At 44.7% G+C, this 20,874-nt stretch overlaps 5 protein-coding genes across 14 annotated transcripts; 2 read left to right on the plus strand and 3 right to left on the minus strand.

Moving 5' to 3' along the window:
* Positions 1 to 1,394: 1,394 nt before the first annotated feature.
* Positions 1,395 to 9,890, minus strand: LOC6558356 (girdin). Of its 9 annotated transcripts, XM_043215422.1 has the most exons (16): positions 9,776 to 9,890; positions 8,078 to 8,817; positions 7,934 to 8,015; positions 7,676 to 7,872; positions 5,587 to 7,603; positions 5,292 to 5,530; positions 5,151 to 5,226; positions 4,924 to 5,087; positions 4,125 to 4,229; positions 3,519 to 3,950; positions 2,675 to 2,742; positions 2,456 to 2,604; positions 2,074 to 2,312; positions 1,893 to 2,013; positions 1,607 to 1,829; positions 1,395 to 1,540 (listed from the first exon to the last, which is right to left on the minus strand). In XM_043215422.1, the coding sequence occupies exons 1-11, from the start codon at positions 9,842 to 9,844 to the stop codon at positions 2,730 to 2,732; spliced, it is 4,134 nt and encodes a 1,377-aa protein (XP_043071357.1). In that variant the 5' UTR covers positions 9,845 to 9,890; the 3' UTR covers positions 1,395 to 1,540; positions 1,607 to 1,829; positions 1,893 to 2,013; positions 2,074 to 2,312; positions 2,456 to 2,604; positions 2,675 to 2,729. The 9 variants fall into 9 exon arrangements, with proteins under 9 accessions (XP_043071357.1, XP_043071356.1, XP_032592860.1 ...); XM_043215421.1 differs by lacking the exons at positions 1,395 to 1,540; positions 1,607 to 1,829; positions 1,893 to 2,013; ... (1 more) ...; positions 2,456 to 2,604; positions 2,675 to 2,742 and adding an exon at positions 2,826 to 2,848; XM_032736969.2 differs by lacking the exons at positions 1,395 to 1,540; positions 1,607 to 1,829; positions 1,893 to 2,013; ... (1 more) ...; positions 2,456 to 2,604; positions 2,675 to 2,742 and having other exon boundaries at positions 2,871 to 3,950; positions 5,292 to 5,518.
* Positions 9,891 to 10,579: 689 nt separating this feature from the next.
* On the plus strand, positions 10,580 to 17,425 carry LOC6558359 (muscle M-line assembly protein unc-89). Its single transcript, XM_032742776.2, has 3 exons — positions 10,580 to 10,921; positions 11,936 to 14,062; positions 14,494 to 17,425. The coding sequence occupies exons 1-3, from the start codon at positions 10,846 to 10,848 to the stop codon at positions 16,536 to 16,538; spliced, it is 4,248 nt and encodes a 1,415-aa protein (XP_032598667.1). The 5' UTR covers positions 10,580 to 10,845; the 3' UTR covers positions 16,539 to 17,425.
* Positions 17,426 to 17,513: 88 nt separating this feature from the next.
* Positions 17,514 to 18,501, plus strand: LOC6558364. The gene is made up of 2 exons (XM_001983958.2): positions 17,514 to 17,536; positions 17,661 to 18,501. Exons 1-2 carry the CDS (start codon positions 17,529 to 17,531, stop codon positions 18,427 to 18,429), a joined length of 777 nt encoding a protein of 258 aa, XP_001983994.2. The 5' UTR covers positions 17,514 to 17,528; the 3' UTR covers positions 18,430 to 18,501.
* LOC6558383 (tRNA (guanine(37)-N1)-methyltransferase) lies at positions 18,450 to 20,848 on the minus strand. Of its 2 annotated transcripts, none has more exons than XM_032742778.2 (3): positions 20,811 to 20,848; positions 18,776 to 18,993; positions 18,450 to 18,710 (listed from the first exon to the last, which is right to left on the minus strand). In XM_032742778.2, the coding sequence occupies exons 2-3, from the start codon at positions 18,962 to 18,964 to the stop codon at positions 18,537 to 18,539; spliced, it is 363 nt and encodes a 120-aa protein (XP_032598669.1). In that variant the 5' UTR covers positions 18,965 to 18,993; positions 20,811 to 20,848; the 3' UTR covers positions 18,450 to 18,536. The 2 variants fall into 2 exon arrangements, with proteins under 2 accessions (XP_032598669.1, XP_001983993.1); XM_001983957.3 differs by having other exon boundaries at positions 18,776 to 18,971; positions 20,811 to 20,844.
* Positions 19,188 to 20,784, minus strand: LOC6558395 (tRNA (guanine(37)-N1)-methyltransferase). Its single transcript, XM_001983956.3, has one exon. It carries the CDS (start codon positions 20,637 to 20,639, stop codon positions 19,251 to 19,253), a length of 1,389 nt encoding a protein of 462 aa, XP_001983992.2. The 5' UTR covers positions 20,640 to 20,784; the 3' UTR covers positions 19,188 to 19,250.
* Positions 20,849 to 20,874: the final 26 nt, after the last annotated feature.

Raw genomic sequence — 20,874 nt, forward strand, 5'->3', positions numbered from 1 at the left:
CGTAAACACTAAAATGTGGAAGCAATAGGTGTCTTTCATATTACTTATGTACAGTGGAAGTTATCTTTATTAATGGGCTCTTAGGAAACTCTCATTTTTTTCGATGTTCTCTTATTTTTCGGCATCAATGCCAAATATACAACACCTAAGATTATAGCATGCTTATCTTTATGAGCATAATCCATACAAAAAGGCTCTCATATAAACATATAAATTATAATTGGCACATTGTTAAAATGCGATTTGGAAAACTGGCTGGCCTCAAAGCTATTGCGCCCTCTCAACTGAGCAGACATACCAAAGGAAGACTTCAACATGTGGCCACATCTACTCCCGCTAGCAGTGAGTATGGGATCGAATTTAATTTAAAAATATAATATAATATATATGTAACACTTAGATAGCAGTGCTGCTCCCTTTCCTTGCAATTGTGAGTGGCGATTCGTGCTCCGATTGTTCACTCTCTGGTGGTGTTTATGCCTGCGTCGATGAATATAGCTATGGAATATGCTTTAATATGGGATTTGTCAATCCTACTGCGATCAAAAAATGTCCAACTGGCTATTACTGCAATGTTGATGGTGGTGAATTTTGTACACCAATTGAAACTTCTGCTGTAAGCCATTTCAACTTCATTAAAGCTTGCAATTCTTTGAGTTAAACATCCATTTGTTGCAGCCATCCTGTGTAACACTCCCCATAAATGCAGATGCATATTGTGCGAATCTAAAAAAAGAAGGCTATTTCCGGGTTGAGAGTGATTCCACCTGCAAGGAGTGAGTATCTCATTGATTGTATTAATCTTTTGCAAGCAGTTGTATTTATTACTATGATTGAACGCTTTTATAGTTATATACATTGTTACAAAATATCTGGAGAATATCTTGGCTGGCTCATCCATTGCAACACCAACGAATATTTCAACTCCCAGACGAGTCGCTGCGAAACTCAACGACCCGATGACTGCTGAGCTGATTAAGTGTGCTTCATTCTACATCATCAGCAGCAGCAGCAACAAACTATTAATTTGTTTAAATTGTAAATTTGGCGCCCTGAGCGGCTTTATGTTAGTTGATTACATTTTAACTACATTTGCACACTATGTTAAGGGCACTTAACAGCGCTCCTTTTCTCTCTCTCTCTCTCTGTCTGCATGGCTCTATTATTTTCTCATATTATTACGCTGTATTATTATTTGAAAATTAAGCTATCCGAAAGTTGATAGCGCGTTAAAGGTTTTCAAAGAAAGGAGTAAATAAATATACAAGAAAATATGTGTGTATTTAAAAAGAAATTAATTTTTCTTAACTTAAGATAGGGGTAGAGCACAGAATATTTGGATTTGGAGCAGAAATTATAAATTTTAAAATATAATTTATTTTACAAATGTGTAGACAAAGTACTATTTTTATGCAGTTTTATGTTTCATGTACAATTTTCTGGTTTTTCGGCTTGACAGTAATCATTCCACCAGGTATTTGGTGGGCATTCAATCACAGTGCCTATCCACTCGCCTGAGTCCTCGGTGCACTTCACATACCTATAGGTGATGGATGTATGTATGTTAGACTACAATTAAATCTACCCATATATATTATATATTTACGTAGTGCAGGTCGGATCCAAATCGTTTGGGAAGTCTGCTTTTACTTGAGTTTCCTTACAAAATGTCATCGCATCTCGTGGGGCTCTCGTTGTTGTGGTCGGTTCCGGAGTTGTGGTTCGAGTTACGCAATTGGTCTTACCGATTGGATCCGGATAACATATAAATTTGCCGCCAGTGCAATGATAGCCATTGGGACATTCTATATAGTCGTTTGTTGGATTGCCTAAATAATTGTATATATATATATATATGTAGTTGTTCTTTGGAGGACTCCTTGGATGCTTACCATCGAGGCAAATTGAAAATGTGGTTTCACTGTGGCATGCAGCTTTAACATCAGTTTGACAGATATTGCACTGACCCATTAAACTGGTGGGCAGTGCTAGCGAAACTAAAATCAGCGATGCCTAATAAATAGAGCCACATTTTGGATAAAATAGAATTAAAAGTGTAGGTAATCAACTTACGAGCCTGGAGAACTGGAGCATTGTGGACGCTATTAGAGTAGCGATTATGGTAAACTGCTCAAAAAATAATTGTGCATCTCAATTTATACGCTCAGATAAGAAAATGTGATATATGTCTTCCACATTTGATTTTGATTGTGATCATAAAGAATTTTCGGCATAATATTTGAGCACTTGCTATCAACCTTGACAAGTCATAAACAGATATTCCACGTGAAGTCAGTGGACATTCCCAGTCTCTGGGGGGAGGGTAATTGTTTCAAATCTCTGTTTGTATACTCAATAAAAATATTATTGTATTTTTAAAGCACTTTATTTTAGATTAATTTATCTAATTTGTCTGCTTAAATACTTATTAGTTAATGCAGCACCATCATATTACCTTTTAGAAGGATCATTATGGTTTTTATAATTCTCAGTTTGCTCTATATATGTACAATATTCGTTAGGATCCAGGGTCCGTGTTTGTTCAGTGGTCGTTGAAATAGTTGTGTCATTGTGGAAGCTGGCATTAATATGTTGTGCTAACAGCTTCCATTTAGAGAATGTATTTGTTACCGGAATGTTGTATGTGTAATTTAAGAGCGAGTTGTTTACTTACCGAGGATATAATCACGTAGAAAAGCATTTGAAACGAGCGCGGTCCGGTTTAAAATTTAAACTAAAATGCTGGATACAGAAAGTTATCTTTATATAGAAGAGGTCTCTTCAACTTTTTGCAGTTACGTTAAACTCTTTTGTTTACTTTTTTTCTGGTTTTTATTGCGTTATTAGGCTTTCGTCAATAAATTAAAGAACATTAATTATATGTTTAATTATGGTAGCATAGCGATTACTATTAGTCTTAAAAAATATATGTATATATTCACAAATTTAAGGCGCATTCGTTAGCTGCATAGTAGAGTATAGTATACAATGTGTAGGAATATATTCGATTTCAAGTGTAAAATGCCTATAAATACAATACAATATAATAACTTTTGATCTGTTGCTTCTGCTGTTTAAGGCAGCCTTATCTTGTGGACGTAATTTGACATACATTTCGGTATTTGTATACACAAACATATACAAATATATATTTATAAGTACATGGTTATATTTGTGGATATATACTGCTAGGTAATTATGAATTCGCACATTTGCCGTATAGTCTTCGTTTAGTTACATTACATTAATCCAACTACAAAAATTGTATAACTACTATCTAAACTATAACTAAATATATAAACATGTATATATGTTAACGCTACTCTTATAAAATTGCAAACGATCGATTTTTGTGTGTGTCTGCATCTTAAGGCAAATCATAGCATTTAAGAAGCACTAAAGGCATAAATTCGTTACATTCTAAAACGAAATAATACTTCGTCATCAGCAAATGCATTTAAGTGTATAATTCTATTTCTGTAGTCCCACCAAAGCACTAAACGCATCCGTATTCATACCAAATGCTATTGCTCTTGTCCTCATTGCGTTTGCGCATTGCTTTATCATCTGGATTGACTGTTCCGCTTCCGCTTCCGTTTCCGCCACTGCCGCTGGCCTGCAGCAACGGACTCTGCTCGCTGGTGGTGGATGTGCCGCCAATGGTTGTGTTTATACGATTATACATGAGAAATGTCGCCGGACTATCATTCTTCTGTGGTGTTTGTGGCTCAGCTCCGACTCCTGCTCCTGCTGTTGTTGCTGCTGCTGCTGCATTGTTGTTGTTGTTGCTTGGCGTTGGCGTTGAAGTTGCCGGTGGCTGTTGCGATTGTGGAGCGGCTGAGGAGCCATCGGGCAGCTTCTGATGCTCATCGATCAAATAGACGGTGCGCCGGGAGCCAGCGGTGCCCAGAGTTAAACTGCTGCCAGTTACATCAGGCGCTTCCAGGCTGCTGCAAGCAGTGGTTTATCAGTTGGTGTACAAAAAAAGTATAAAAAAAAACAACTCCACAAAACATTTATATTGACAAATTGCAGTTGTTGGAATTTCGAGGAGTTGGGTAAGGGATTAAGGTATTTTTTTTTTATAGGATTTGGAGTAGTGTTAAACATTTAAAAGCGCATACCCGTGCACGCTATTTCTACGTGAGTTACTCAAATCCGTACGTTTCTGTGCCTGCAGGCTACTTCGCACCGTGCCACCGCGTTGTATCGAGCTATCCAGTAAATCTCTATATAGTGCATATATATATATATATTACATATACAGTGTGTGTGTGTGCGTGTAAAGTTGTTGTTTTTGTTGTGTATATACATGTAAATAGAAGAACAAGAACAAGGACCATAAACCAAACTAAGTACATCATTTAACCAATAAGAAAGAATAAGAATAATAATAATCCCTAACAATTCAAATGAACTCGCTACGGGATATCCCGTACCCAACTCTTAAATATATTCCAGTTTTATGGCTACAATTTCCGATTAATTTTCGCATATTTATGCTTGCTTGAGTTGGATATGAGAATACATTTTCAACTATAATATGAGAACTCATGTACCAAATTTGATGAATCTAGCTCATACAGTCTCTGATCCGGACAGACGAAGAGAACTATTTCGAGTCGACTATTGATACTGATTCAGAATATATATACTCTATGTGATCGGAGATGCTTCCTTCTGTCTGGGTGTAGAAAACAAATGAATTTGGCATATGCCAAAGACCGATTGCCTTTGTACGACTAGGATAAAAGAGGCCTATTTCAAGAGGATAAAATCACTTCTTAAGAAACTTAAGATGCTTTTTATCAACAAATTTAATGGCATCAGACATAACTGATCACTAATAACTATCTTATAAGTTATATATGTGCCGCTACAACGATATATCAAAAAGATTTATGGATAGAAGTCTTCGTTTACCGCTGCAAACTCTGACGCAATGGCATATTCCGCTGCAGCAGATGAGTATCGGAGGCAATGGATAGCGGCTCCTCCGTGCTGTTGTCCGACTCATTGCCACCCGACTCGGAGCCGATGACAAACTGGGAGCTGGTGCGCGCATCATCCACCCAAGAGCGACGATTCTGTAATTGACAAATATATATTATAGATACACAATAAATCAATGCTGTGGATCCCTTCCTTACCCGACTGGGCACTTTGTTCATCAGATCGGAGCTGGCCTTTTTGACGCGTCGCACGAGACTGCTGGCAAATGGTTTTCTGTGGAATATTATTATTAAGTTTAAGTATGAGATATCCAATTTAGCTATGTATGTGGCACATACTTCTTTTGCACTGTGGTCTCTGATTTCTTATAGTGTTCCATGATCTTCTCCTCGAGCTTTTCCTTCTGACGCTTCAGGCTGTGCACCCGTTCCGTATAATTCTTTTCCTCCTCATGGAAATGCTTTTTATCCTCCAGCGAAATGGCCAACAGTTCCTGATACTGTGACAACAACTGCGACACATTATCCATTAGGGCTTTGCGCTCCGAATCCAAGTCGGCGTTGTTCTGTATTAGCATCTGGCCAAATAAAGGATTAGTCGGGGGCAACAACAGAGTGTAAAAGAAAAACTCACCTCGCAGCGCTGCTGCACCTTGGAGTACTCGATTTGGAGCAGACGCACCTGATCCTGTTTGGCATTCAGCTCACCGGTTAGCTCGGTGTTCTGTAATTTGAGGCTGCTGTGCTCCATGCGTATCATTTTGTACTGTTCCTGGATGTTCTTGTATTCGTTCTTGAAGCGATCGCTCGTCGCGAACAGATTGCGAAAATCATCGGTCAGCTTGGAGTGCTCGGTACGGAGTATGGCAAGATCTTCGTGACAGGTCTTCATGCTATTCGTCTGTGTGGTCAACTCCTCGATGCGTTGCTCCTGCGTCCCAATTGTCTCCCGGGCATCTCGCGTTTCCTGTCGCAAATCACGTACGGCTCCCTTCAACTGTTCCTTGTCCTTGTTCAGTGACTCATATTCAGCAGAGAGTTGATCATGGAGACACTGCAGTGTCACTTGATCTTGCAACGCATTTTTGTGCTCCTGCTGCAACGCATCGATGTCCTTAAGCAGCGTATCCTTCTCAGCGGCCAACTGTGAGTTAGCTAACTGCAGTGCCACATGCTGTGTGTTGAGCGATGTGATCTGTGAGCCCAATGCAGCCACATCCACACTGAGTCGTGCATTATCCGTCTGCAGCTGGGTATTGCTCTCCTGGAGCCGCGTCAATTCCGGACTCAGACGCAACTTGTGTTCGAAGCGTAGCTCCTGATGCGCTCCGGCTGACAATTCGATGTTCTTTTCGACGGTGAAGATCTCCTGGCGATGACACAGGACACACATGTCCGATTTGACGCCCGTCTTCTGCTGCTGCTGTTCGCGATTCACGCTCAACATTATTTCACGCACCGTCTTGAAGGTCTCCGGATTGCGTACCAGTTTCTCTACCACATGCTCCACATTCAGTTCAACCGGTTCGTCATCGTTGACATCGAGCCCGAGCTTCTCGAGATTGTGGCGCACCTTCTTGGAAACCAGGGTGCCATTAACAAGATCATTGCGTAACACGCTTATCATTTCTCGATCAATGTTGCGCTGTGAGCTAAGCTCTTGATTTTGTTTCTCAAGTTCAACAAACTTTTGCTGCACTTGCTCCGCCTCCTCCTGCACCTTGACGAGGCGCATCAACTCCTTGGCTTGGGTGTCCAGCCGATTGATGCTCTCGTCCAGCTGCACAGATTTCTGTTCACTGCTCTCCTTCAGTTTGGAGACCTCCTTTAGCAGGCTAGCATTCTCACGCTCATATGTGCAAACTTTGGCCTCAATTTCGTAGAGCTTCTGTTTGGTCAACTCGTATTGTTGAGTTTTCTCAGCGTACTGTTCCAGCTCCTTTGTTTTACTCTCCGCAAGACGTTCCAAATCATCGGCTCTGCGTTGAATGCTCTCGTTGAGAGTTTGAATGCGTTGCTTCTCTTTGTTGAGTGTTTCCACATGCTCCTCGGCATCGGAGAGCTTCTGGCGATCCGCATCCCGCTCGAGACTCTGGCGATCGTAGCTCTTCTGGCGATTGTCGACGGCATCCTGCAGCTTCTTGTTCTCATCGAGTGCGTTCTTGAATACGCTCTCCAATTCAACATTCTGTTGCGTCAATCTTTGTATGTTCTCCTGCATTTGTTCGATTTTCAGCGACAATTTCTTCTTCTCTTTTTCCAGCTCGAGCATTTTGCTGGTGGACTCATGAAAGCTGCTCTCCTTCAATTGCTCCAGTGCGGCAGTTAGTCGTCGGTTCTCCAGCTCCAGTTTGAGAGCACGCGTTTGTGCATTGTTTGTCAGCTGCTCGGATAAGCTGTTGTCCCCCGAATTGCAATCATCCTCATTGTCCGAGAAGGATTTATCAATCTCCTGTGTGGAATTCAGATTCTTTGCCACCAGCTGCAGCTGTGCATTCTCCTCGAGCAGCTCCTCCAGCTTGGAACGATCTACATCACGCTCGAGCGCCATATCATTGAGTTTCTGCTTGTATTTAATGATCTCCGATTCCAAGGTGATGGCATGTTCCGAACGTTTACGCGAACGCTGCAATTGCTCTTCCAGCATTTCTCTGTTGGGTAAGGTAAATAAAGACTAGTAAGTAAATGTTAATCAGTAAGATTTATGTACATCTGCAATTTACTTGGATTCGAGTAGGACGCGATTATCTTCGCGTAGCTCCTCCACCCGCGATTTGTAAAAGTCGGAATCGCCGAGCTTCTCACGATACTTCTGCACCTCGATCTCTAAGCGATCGGCACGTTCGGCACGCTCCCGCAAAATGTCAACCTCATCCCGATAGGCAGACGCACGCTTGGCCTCGGTAAACCAATCCTGGCTCTATTTATATGCATTTAGTTAGTAAAAGATATATAGTAAGAGGATATATAGAAGAACAAACCTCCTGGCGTAGCTTGTCGAAGCGTTGCTTTTTGTCATCCAGCTCCTCGCGCAGCTCCAGTAGATTCTCCGATTTCTCTTCACTGCAATTAATAATTCGCGATTTGCAATTTGATGAGATTGGGATTGGCATTGGGGCACTTACAGTTCCTGTCGCAATTTGCGATTTTTTGAACGCAGATCCGCACACTCGACGGCCAAATGATTGCTCTCCGAGTTGGAGGATGACGAGGGCGTTGATGTGGCCGTGCCGCTGGATGGCGAACGTGGCACAGTGACACAGCCCGTGCCGCATTCATTGCCATCGCTGGCATTTAGTTCGGGTTCCACGCACACCGTCTCGATCCACTTCAAGTACATGTGGTCGCGTTCCTTGGTCAATCGCATAATGTGGCCGTACATATTCTCGGCGGACAGACGCTCGATGGAGTCCTCGGTGAGCACCAGACTATGGCTATCCGTTACCTGTTTAATCAGTGCCACAATGCCATGTTGCGTCTCCAGATCCAGTTCCTTGATCCGGGCAATGAATAGCTCTTTATTGGGACACTGCACAGCTGCACCCAATAACAGGGTAAGCAGTGTTTTCATTTGCTCCAAGCCGTGTTTGCTCTCCGGATAATAGCCCAGCTGGTAGGCATCCGGTAACGCCAGTATCGTCTGGCCCAGTTCCTCCTCGAACAGGGATTTCAAATTGCGAACAATACACTCAAAGTTTTTCGCACGAGCAATGCTCAGCGAATTGCCGCTGAGATCGGTGAGCAGCTCGCTGGGATTGTTCTGTGGCTCCGGATCAATCTGGAGCCAAACACTGTGTATTATGAGGCCATCCAGCAGCGAGGTGTAACCAGCGAGCAGCTCGGCACGTGGCAGACATGACTCCAACTGAAAGCGAAACAACAAATGATGCGTTGGCACCAATCAGTAACTGCAATGAGAAGACTAAAAAAACTACAACTACCAAGCGACAATTGTCAACTTAATTAGCAACATTTCCTTTTTAAATGGTGCACTGAACTTCTGCGGCACAAAGCACAACAAGCGCAACATGTAGGAGTGTTCTTTTAAGGGTATGCTCGGCTAAGCGATGACCTTTAAAACATTTAATGCAATATATTTCGTTTGTGGAATCTCAAAAACAAAACTGCAGATTGCAAAGAAAAGTAACTAATTAATTTTCTCGAAACAGCGGCCCATATAAGTATACTATTTTCTTGACAACTAAAATTATTTATCTCTTACAAATAAGTTTTTCCATTGTGGCGCACTTCAGTTTTGCAAGATTAAAAATTTCTTCTCCTTTTTGAAAACAATTCTTTGACATACACTCTCATTAACGAAACCCTTTTTTTGTCAACAGATGGCGAAAATAAATAAATATATAGATCTGCTCAACAATATATACAAGCAGTTGAATAAGTATCGCGAATAAATATGCCCACTTTGAAGCGTTTCAATTGTACAGGGTATGAAAAAGCCGGTTGAGCAAAACTCTCAGTTCTTGGCAATTGGCAAACAAAAAGCAGCCGACGAACAACAGCCGCTGCTAATGACAGCATAAAAAAAAGAGTTGTTGTTGTGTCGTAAACGGTAGCAGCAGCAGTAGCCGAAGTACCAAGCATAGCCACAGTTACAATGACCTTGGGGGGCTGCGCTGCGGAAGCGTGAGTAAATGTGACTGTGTGTGTGTGAGTACACAAATATATATATATATATATGCATGTGTGTGTGTTATGTATGCAAATTGAAACACTTTAAATATTGAAATATTTTGATATGCCAGTCACGTTGCTGTTGTTCAGTTTGGTGAGCATGTCTGAGCATGTTTCACTCTCAAACTCACCCAAGATACGAGCGCTCCATTTATAAATTCGTCAATTTCCATTGGTGTTGCGGTTGCCGTGCCAGCCATTGTTGTTGTTGCTGTTGCTGCTTTTTCGCTGCGTCTGCTGTGTGTGCGTGCGTGTGCTTATTTGGCGACGCCGCTGCTGCAGCTGCAGCTGACGCGATCGTCAATCAAACTGCACTGGCAACAGCAACGGCAACTTGGTCTTTGTTTCTAATTCAATTGCCGCCGCGACAGTTTCACAGCCTCCAAATCATTACACCTTGCGCACACGCACACGCACACATATGCACAGCAATTCACATACGCGCGCATAGACACACACACACACAGATTACAAGCAAAAAAGAGAAAACACGGGACGTTTGTTCACTTCTTGTGTATCTTGCGATTTATCGTTTAAATTTAGTTTCACATAAACAAGCTATTTTCTGTTGTTTTATTTTCGGAGAAACACCTGCGTTGCGCTTGCTGTAAAGTTTGGGGATGTAAGAAATAAACAGCTAGCGATGTGCTTGGTATATCGATAAGCGACGTTACAATAGCTGAATATCGATATAACGAAAATATCGCTCGAGTAAAACACTATTGCAAAGTCAATTACAATAAATTGAACACGAACAACAGTTATCAGTACTGTTGCTAACATATATTATATTTGTATGGCTTCCCTTTCGATTGCTAATCGAACCAATGAAATTGAAGTGGTTCGATAGACACTCAGCTGTTGCAATATTTCACACTACCGGCAACTCTGTGCTTTAGTTGCCGTTGACATTTCTTAGCGCCCAAAGCTTATTGTGTGTGTGGAATGCCTGGTTGTACTTACGAACGGATTATTTAACGCTCCGTAAAAATGGCAACGATTGCGGATCGCCACCATAAGTTCCGAAATTTTCATTATTAAATTGAGTAGTAATTATATGTTGAAAACGCAATCGAAACCGTATTTTGAAAACGAATTGTAACGACGCGAGTGCGTGAAGTTAAGGACGGTCTGCCTATATATAGAAACTTCTATATATGCACAACTAATTGCAAAATAGGTTAAATATTTAGTATTCGAAATGGGCAATCAACCGGGCAAGCTGCAGACCGCACACAGTGGACGGCCGAAAAAGAATGTGCATTGGAAATCTGCAGGCAAGTTTTGCGCAAAATGCCCACATTCAAAATTCCATAATATCGCAATAGAAAACTCGAACATTTTTCAAATATATTCACCCAAAAAGAAAAGATCTCTAATTGGCTGTGAGAGCGCACATACATAGGCCACATAGTTTGGTGGGAGCGCTAGAATTTTTGCTATTTTTAGACACTCGCACACTCAAGTGGTTGCCGTATAGCCGTCCATTGACGCGACGGCGTCCGTTTTACCCGATTTTTTGAATCTTTTTCTGAATATTTTGGCCTAAAATCTCAAGACAGCAAAAGTAATGTTTCTATACCCTGTATGCACTTCGAAATGTATAAATAGGGTGTAATTATGAGGTGGTTATGTTTGTAAGCTCAACAGGTAGCAAATGCATCATCTGAGATATATGCACAATATGTATTCCGTGGTTTAATCCGAGTTTATCTGCATAAGCAAAGCCAGTTTAAATTATGTTTTCGATAATTCACCACGTTTTCAAATAATCGATAGGTAACCATTTTAAGCTTAGCTTTTTAAGCAACGTAAATACGAGCCGCGCTTATTTGGAAATAGTCGCGAAAAGTCGCGCGAATATATCATCATATTTTCGATAACGCACCACGTTTGTGAATAATCGTAAGGTAGCGATTTTAAGCTTACCTCGTTTATTTGGAAAGATGAAGCGCGTAGTTTAAATATCTGTGTTGAGTTCATCTGCATAAGCACTGTCAGTTTTCCATAACTCACCACGATTTTAAACAAATGACAAGTAATTATTTTAAGCTTACCTTTTTTGAGCATGTATCCTTATTTTAGTTGAGTTGTGTTTGTATGGAAATATGAAGTGCGGTGTTTAAACAATAAATACAATATATATTTCATATATGGTAACTTGTAGTCGCAGCTCATTTCGCTTTCGATTAGAAGACTCTCTTTCTCAAAAGCGCAAGCGCGAGAGTTTTTTCTTTCGAATATTGAGTGCATTATTTACCTGAGATTTGTTCTTTCTTTCTGTATTTTAGAACGACCCTCTCCGCCGGGCCGACCTATTCTGACGCCACTGGCGCTCTCTGAGCAACAGCCCGATGTGGTTAACTTGCGCTGGGAACGCCCGCTGCTGGACGGTGGCTCTCCCATTACCGGGTATACAGTCGAGCAGCGACGCGTCGGTTCGCCCCATTGGGTGCGTGCCACGCCTACACCAATCGCAAGCTGTGAGATTCAAATTAGCGGACTGGAACCGGGTTGGCGTTATGAGTTTCGCTGTTTTGCGGAGAACATTGTTGGACGCTCCGATGCCAGCGAGCTGTCCGATCCGTTGACGGTGACGCTACAAAGAAATGCGATCAGTGTGCCGCGTTTCGTTGAGGAACTGCTTGACATGAATGCTGTCGAGGATGAACGCATCGAGTTTCGTGTGCGCATTTTGGGTGAACCGCCGCCAGAGATTAGCTGGTACAAGGATGGCTACGAGATATTCAGCAGTCGTCGCACCAAGATCGTCAACGAGAACGATGTCAGTGTGCTGATCATCCATCAAGTGGCTCTGACCGATGAGGGTGAGATCAAATGCTCTGCGACCAATCGAGCCGGTCATGTGGTGACCAAGAGTCGACTCCAGGTGCAGGCACCGCCTAAGATACGCCTGCCACGTACCTATGAGGATGGCCTCATCGTCGAAGCGGAGGAGGTGGTGCGTCTCAAGGTGGGCGTTGCTGGACAGCCACCACCCGCCATTACTTGGTTGCATGAGGGTGAAGTCATCCCGCCGGGCGGTCGCTTTGAGGTGATCAACACGGATAAGAATTCGCTGCTGAAGATCGACAATGTGCAGCGCGCGGATCGGGGCGAGTACATGGTGCGTGCCTGGAATAGACTGGGCGAAGATATCACTTCGTTTCTGGTCACTGTCACAGCCAGACCCAATGCACCCGGTGCCCCACGTCTGAACATGTCCTTTGGCAAGTCGGCCACACTTTCGTGGACAGCTCCACTCGATGACGGTGGTTGCAAGATTGGCAACTATATTGTCGAATACTTTCGCATTGGGTGGAATGTCTGGCTGAAGGCGGCGACGACGCGTGCTTTGAGCACCACACTCCATGACCTGATCGAGGGATCCGAGTACAAGTTTCGCGTCAAGGCCGAGAATCCCTATGGTCTGAGTGAGCCATCACAGGAGTCGGAGCTGCTCTTCATACCGGATCCCAAGCGTGGCATTGTCAAGCCTAAGTCAGCCACCAAAATCGGTGGCGATGAGCGCAGCAGCAATGGAAATGGGGACAAATCGAAACCGGTGCCACCACGTCGTAAGACGCTATCACCACCACGTCCACATGCAGATGCAGGGACGAGCATGTCCGCCTCACCGAAGCAATCGCCGCGGGGTGGACGCAAGCCAACGCCACAGCTGGTGGACAGTGAGGAGCTACGCCATGAGATGGCCTACGGCACCTCGGATCAGGCGCTTAAGATGAATGTGCGCAAGAGCCCGTCGCTGAGCAGCGCCGACTCTGCAGCAGTGGCTCAAGCTGGCAGTAGACCTGGCTCCAATCCCAAGCTAAATCTGACGGTGATCACCACAACGGCCCTGATGGATAAGCAGCAGGAGAAGCCAACGAAATCTCCCACTGGAATTTCTCCACTCAAGCTCTTTAATCCCAAGCCCAAGGATAAGTCACCATCGAAGTCACCACAACCACTGCCGAAGCCACCGCAAGCAAAATTGGAGCGTGTTCCTCCTCCACTGCCACAGGATCTACACAAGAGTCCCATTAAGACGACGCCGGCTCTGCAACGCAGCGCGGAGCCCGTCCAGCTGGGCGTCAATCAGAATGTGCGTCGGTATTCCTCGCATGCGTTGAGTCCGGCCAAGAATGTGCCCGCTTTGGCCATTGCCATTGCGACCAGTGCCAGCATTGCTGAGAAATTGCCCACCATTGAGATCAGTGCACCAGATCCAGAACCAGTTGTGCCGGAACAAACCATACCAGAGACGCCACCATCACCTCCATTGGAGCCGCCCACGACGCCAGTGTCGAAGAGGCGCTTCCAGAAGCCAGCAGCGGACAAACATGACGAGGTCCACACCAGCAATGAGTTCATGCTGGTGGTCTTCGACAAGAACAGCAAGGTCAAGGATAAAGATAGTAAGTGCTGTCCTCCAATCAAAATCAGGTCGCTGGGGAAATTGGAATTGTTCAGAAATATCATATCAGAAATTCACATTTAATGCATTTTGTCTTAAGTTCTGATTTCCTTTTATTGTCTGCTTTTATAGCTTTTGATTATATATGCATTTCACAAACTTTATTAAATCTTGTCTTGAAAAATCACTCAAATTAAAATATGTTATTGTAAATTAAGAAATTCAACATTTTTGCTTATATCATCTGTTCTTATAGCATTTCGTAAACTTTATTAAATTTCGATATTTTATTTGAAATTCATAAATTGTTCGTATTAGAATTATTAATGCCATATCGCTTGACTTTTAACCTCCCTGCTCTGTTAAGGATGGTCTTTTATCAAAACTCCCAAAACTCCTATTAACATATCCTTTTCTCCCTCTCTTTCAAAGAGCAAGATTCCTTCGAGCTGGAACTGGAGGACGCCATACAGCCGCCACCAATATCCATATCGGCACCGGATCTGGCCTTTCTGGAGTTTACCAATTTGCACACGACCTTCCCGTTACGCCGATCCGTCAGCTCAACGGAGTTGCTCTACGAGCGGGCCATGGCACGTTTCTATGAGGCCGTCGAACTGGAACAGGCATCCAAGGCGTCGAAGGCCAAGGAGAAGGCAGCTGCAGCAGCAGCAACCAGCGTGCCAGCGAGCACCATGCGTAAACGTCTCGGCTCCATGACGGAGGCGGAAAGGGCATCGTTCGAACGGCGGAGCGAGATGCGTCGACAGTCGGCGGACATGGTGCCGCACATGGGACGCAAATGGGATTCGCGGGAGAATGTCAACATGAATCTAACACGCGCCAGCACGAGTCTGATGCTCCGTGGCGGCGACAGTCGGGAGGAGGAGGATGTGGAGGAGGAGGATCGCACGGAGAGTACAGCCGAAGACAGCGAGGAAATGGATGAGAATCTGGATGAGGATCAGCTGCAACAGCAGCAGAGTGGCTACGATATGGGCTCCGACTACACGGAGAGCACGGCCAGTACTGATCAGGACTCCATTGAGAAGTTCAAAATGGAGTTATTGGCGCGCACACGTTCGCCCAGTCCACGGGACCTGGAAACGTATCATCCGCGCCACATGGGTGGCGGCACCTTCACTCCATATCGTGCTCCGACACCGGAGCAGGCAGCCGTGGTGCTCAATCGACCAATGCCGTTGGCCAGTCCAGATTTTGTGCCCAAGCCCATCTTGAAGCGTTCGTCCAACGAGCATGTGGAGCAATCTGCCAGCCCAACCCAGCCCAGCAGTCCAGTTGTGGCTAACAATCCGGATAATGGCAATGGAAATTGCAGTGGCAATGGCAATAACATCCCGGCCAGCGTACCCAGCAGCCCGCCACCCATTGCTGTTGCAACGCCAAGCTCCAGTCTGAAACTGGATCTGGCCAAGGGCATCAAATCTTTTTTCAGTCGTGATAAACGCAGCGCCACCGAAAAGAATACCGAGGCCAATGCGGAGTTATCCAATCCGCTGGAGAAGACCAATGCGGCGGCGATTGCCGCCGATCTGGAGACGAAACGCAAGCTCAAAGAGGAGGAGGAGCTGCGTCGCAAGCAGGAGGAGCGCCTGATGGAGGAGGAGGCGCACGCAGCTGTCGATCACTACAGTGATCTGGTGCGCCAGGTGAGCAGCACCCACAAATACCACAAGCCGCTCTATCTCGATCCGGATGAACTGAAGCGCGTGGGCAGCCGCATCAAGGATGACGAGGACGATGAGAATGCTGCCGCGGAGCATCAGCAGCGACGCGAACAGGATCAGGAACAGGAGCTGTTGGCACCGCCAGTTGTGAGTCGCGAGCGTCGCTTATCCATCTCAGAGCGCGAGCAGCTCGTCCATGTGCGGGACGTGGCCAGCAGTCATGCCATGCACAAGACACCCCAGCAGGAACGAGAGCTGCAGCTGGAGGATGAGGAGCCGGTGTATCCCACGGTGTTGATTGTGCCGCCACCAAAGACAAAGCACAAACAGGATTCGGATGCGACCACGGAGAGTGTGATGAGTGAGATGGTCGAAGCGCGTCCAGATGCACGCGGACGCACTCGTCTGGTCAAGGTGAAACGTGTCATCAAACGCCGAGTGCCCTCGAAGACTCGTTCCCGTGATCCCTCGGTGACACGAGCCCCCTCGAATGTCCTCGCCCTGGAAAGCGCCTCCATCTCCACCATCGATCGTGAGCTGCTCGAGAAAGCGGCAACGTTGGCGCTGATGCAATCGCGCTCCGAGGAGCAGGCCCACGAGAAGGTGCGTTCGGCGCTGAGCTACTCTACGGATCTGGTGCTCTTCCTGGTGGCCTGCTACGTCTATCTGTTCAAGGATGCACGCCTCGTTCTGCCCATACTGGCGCTCATGATCTATCGCCAGCTGGGCGAGGCATTGCGTGGCTATATGCCCAGCTGGATGCGACGCAAGGGTCAGGATGGTACCTAGGAGGGAATCCCGCAGTTTGACGTCATGCGTTTATCAGTTTATCGGTTAAGTTAGCTCTTATCAATGTATCGACTTGTATTTTAAGCTTAAGCCATTCAAGTTCGGCTTGGAAACGAACTTTCCTTAAAGCAAATATCCCCCAGACGTATACGTAATCTTGCTAAAAGGCATATAGCTAACCGAATCCACAGATATTGTGTATAGTGAACTAAGTGAAGTCGAGCACTTTGTCTGATAGTTGGTCTTATAGACATTCTTAATGAGGTCCGCTTAACTGAATTTATAATCTTTCCTTTTCTGGAAGTCCTATTAAGTTCTTCAATTTTCTGTTCTAAATCTGGCGAACTATTTCTAGATAGTTCCTTAGAGTTAATTGAATGATCGTCTAATTGATAGTCTTCAGTAATACTCTGCTTCTATTTACAGATTCGTACTTAGATCATGTTACTCTATAATCCAATAATTGTTTTCTTTTCTCTCAAGAATTATTTCAAACTAAATCTCTTGGAGTGTTTTGGCTCTTCATATTATTCTGAAAGAATTATCAATGTCAAAGACTTAATTCATTGTCCGCTGAGCTCTCTAGCTCTATTTCAATATTAATACTAAAATACGTATTTGGAAACTGTTTCAAGGAATTTCTGTATTTAGCTCCATTCATAACTCAAGAAGTCAAAAATCTGTCTGCTGGGAATTGGTTAACTATAAGAATCAATAACTTACTAAACTTAGGCACCCCTTCGTTGTGTGTTGCGGTAATATTACTATTATTATTATTACTATTCTTATTATTATTATTATTATCAAATTGTGTTCGTTTGAGGTTCATTGTCGGTCTACTGGATTCTTGGTAATTTACTTTGGGAATAAAGCACACAAAAACAAATTACTTATCCGCCCGTTTAGTTAGTTCCGGTGACACGAAAGATTAAAATTCCACTCTACAACTATAAAGAGTTCGGATTTTGGGCCAATTTCTTATCTCATAGGATGCAGACGTAAGTCTATAAGTCAACAAACGGCTGATGCGACAAAATCGCTTGGCTTATCTAATATGTAAATAGTCCAGAAGTTGGCCAAATTTGGCATAAAAACAGATGCTTCTATTGCTACTGATCACAGTTCCCACATTGTCTCCGACATGAGTGCCACCTACGCCTGGTTATTGCTGCTCTGCTTTGGTTGTGGTCTATCCGCCGCTGTCATTCAGCCTGGACATGGAGTAGCTGGACCACTCGTTCCACCGCCAATGGATTTGGGAAAGGAACTGATGGATATCTTTGCCATGGTGCAGTTGAAGCCAATGAACAAAATGTTTGCACGCTATCTGCTCAATGATGGCCAGTTCCAGGCATTTGTGCGCATTATGAACAGCAATGCGGGATTCATGGCACGCTGGCGTCTGCTCTCCCAACCGGAGGTGATTATGCTACGTCAATGGGTTAACCAGCAGCTGATGACATCCAAGGGGAAATTCGAGATCGAAGAGATGGAGATGTGCGTAACGCTGTTCAATCGCTATCCCTATATGTCTGGTAGCGTTTTCGGCTGGCAAGGATTCCTCAACGAACTGGAGATGTACTTCCCAACGTATGCCATTGGCGCCACCATTCAGACCAAGGTGCAGATGCAGGGCATCTTTGCTCAGTTCTGGACGAGAGTGCAGGCTCTGCAGGTAGTCTACGAACGTTGGTTGGCCATGCCCGGCACCCAGACGGTGCTCAACCAGTTGCAGGCGGAGGGCATTGATAACGCCCAACTGGATACCCTGGTGCGCAATCTTTTCGGCTGGAATGCTGTAAATGGAACAACCACAGCGGCTCCTCTACTGCCCATGCCCACAGATCAGTCTGGCCCTGTGATAATGCCTGGCAGTGCTCTGATCCTTTAGTGATTTTCTCTATTCTTGTGTTTGTTGTCAATATATCTAATATATATTTGTATAACCTTTGAACTATCAAAATTAACAGATTGTAATTATTTGGCCCCGGGTGCTTCTCAGAACTTGAGCTTGCCCAGTGTATCGGTCACCTTGGTGGCATTGGCCGCTGGCTTTTTGCTGTTCCTTATGGGCGTCACTGTTGGCTTTGGCTTCTTGACGACCAAATCCTTGTGCAGATCCTTCAGCGTAGCATCCACCTTCTCCTGCTTGGCCTTTACGGTCTCCTTGAGCTGCCAAATTAAAGGATTGCTTATTATTCTGACTGGCGAATTGGTGGATTCTTGACTCGGCTCACCTGTTTTAGTTTGCCCTGAACTTCCTTGGGCTTCTTCTTGCCCTTGTTGTTGTTCACTTTGAACACATTCTTGGACTTTTTGGATTTGTTGAGTGCCGGCTTTGCTGATGCTTTGGCTGCTCCAGCTCCAGCTCCAGCGCTCGCAGCTGCTCCCGCTCCCTTCTTGTTATTGGCCTTGTTGCGACCCATTTTGCGGCTATAAATACAAAAGGAGAAACCTGCACCCACTTTAAATGGCATAAGCGTAAATTGTAAGAGGCGGAAGGACACAAGAATCTAATACTTTTTTTTAAACATATTTGTGATCATATTTAAAGGATTAATCGAGAGGTGAAACCATAGTGGAAGTATCTGTAGCTTTCTCTTTGTTCATTTTATATAAATAAAATTACTTTTTTCAAACGCTAATATCTCTACTAGGACATTCCAACACATATGTTTTTATTTTTACTAGACTCTTTATTTGTTAACTTGGTCAAATGCATTTCACTTTTGTAGCAGCTGCTGCTGCTTCTGCCAAGGCATCCTCCTCCGCAGAACAAGGACGCTTGCGCGTTGCCTGTTTAGGCGTCGTCAATAGCTCTCGGTTTAGCCTGAAGGACACCCTGTACATGTCCTTGTTGGGTGCCACATTGCGCACAAAACTGATGCCCTCCAGCAACGCATCATCCAACGATGCACCCAGATTGCGCTCAACAAGCTGCTGCACCAGCGTCTTGGTGTCCTCGCCCTTGGCAAAGGAGTAGACATGCACTACCGGATAGTTCAGAACCTTGGGCAGCTCCTCGTCCGCATATAGATCTCGAAATGCATCCAGAAATTCAACAGCTAGCGCTGGTAAATTCATCGTAATATGAATGTTATACGAATTAGCTGGAGGCGATTTCCAGCGCTGTAGTAAATCGTCACGCAGCTCTTTGCGTATGAATTCGCGTCCATCCTTGTTGAACATTTGGATGTGGGCCAGACACTTGTTCCGCTTGGCATTGTGCTGCAGCCAGTGATAGCTAACGGGATTCAGATCGTTGGCCAGCACTTGGCAGCGCTTCTTGGCCGCGGGTACACTAAATGGACCAACGCCAGCGAATACATCATAAAGAACATCGCCGGTCTGCAAGAGTTTGACAATGCGTTCGTGTTCGGTGGACAGGCGTGGATTCCAATAGACTTTCGAGAAATCAAACTCAAAGGGTACACCGTTCTCCTTAGTCTCCACCTGATACTCGGCATCGCCGCATATCAGCTCCAGCTGAAAGTTGCGATAGGTGTTATCAATGCTGGCTGCCTTGTTGACCACAGTGCGACAATTGGGCAACTTATCGCGGAGCACTTCGCCAATGAGTTGTTTGTAGGGCAGCAGATGATCCCGCAGATTCAGATGCACAATGTGTCCGATGCGTGAGAAGGAGGTGAGTCCCTCCTCATCCGCTGGTAGCACACTTTTCAGTATCTCATTTGCGCTCCAATTTTCATAGCTCAACTCGAGTTCATCATGACAGAAATTGGCCGCTGTCACATGCTGCTCCTCAAGCTCCTTGACGGGCAGCGATTCCCAGTTCTTAACGGGCAATGGGTGTAGAAGTATTTCACGTGCATTCGGCACGGCACGCACCGGCTGCAGATGTTCCATTTTGAGCAGCATCTTCTTCAGTAATGGAATCACTCGCTGCACCTGCGATTCAGGCACTCGAAGTCTCGGAATTTGGACACGTTTTTGAAACTCAGCGCGCTGCAGCACAGTCATGCCACGCACCGAAGCGGGCGGCAATAGTTCCGTGCAGTCCATATTGCTGTAGTAATGTCGCAATCGTCTGCTTATTATCACCAAATGAGAGATTTTTGCATGGCCGACCACGGAAAACATATAAAAACAAAATCGTGGATGTAAGCAAAACACTTCCGTTTAATGTCGTCTTATGCGTTCTGCACAAGCTTCAATTAGTGTCAGCAGGTAGCAGTTGTGGTTGGCATCGACTAACCAACCCAAGTAAACATTTAGTAGACTTTAAATCTACAATTTTCAATGAAAAATTACCTTAATTTGTAGTTATTGCAACGGCAGCTAATTCAACCGAACTAGTTAGTGGTTCCACAGCGAA

The sequence above is a fragment of the Drosophila grimshawi genome, unplaced genomic scaffold (genome assembly GCF_018153295.1).
Source record: "Drosophila grimshawi isolate 15287-2541.00 unplaced genomic scaffold, ASM1815329v1 contig_44, whole genome shotgun sequence".
Lineage (NCBI taxonomy): Eukaryota > Metazoa > Arthropoda > Insecta > Diptera > Drosophilidae > Drosophila > Drosophila grimshawi.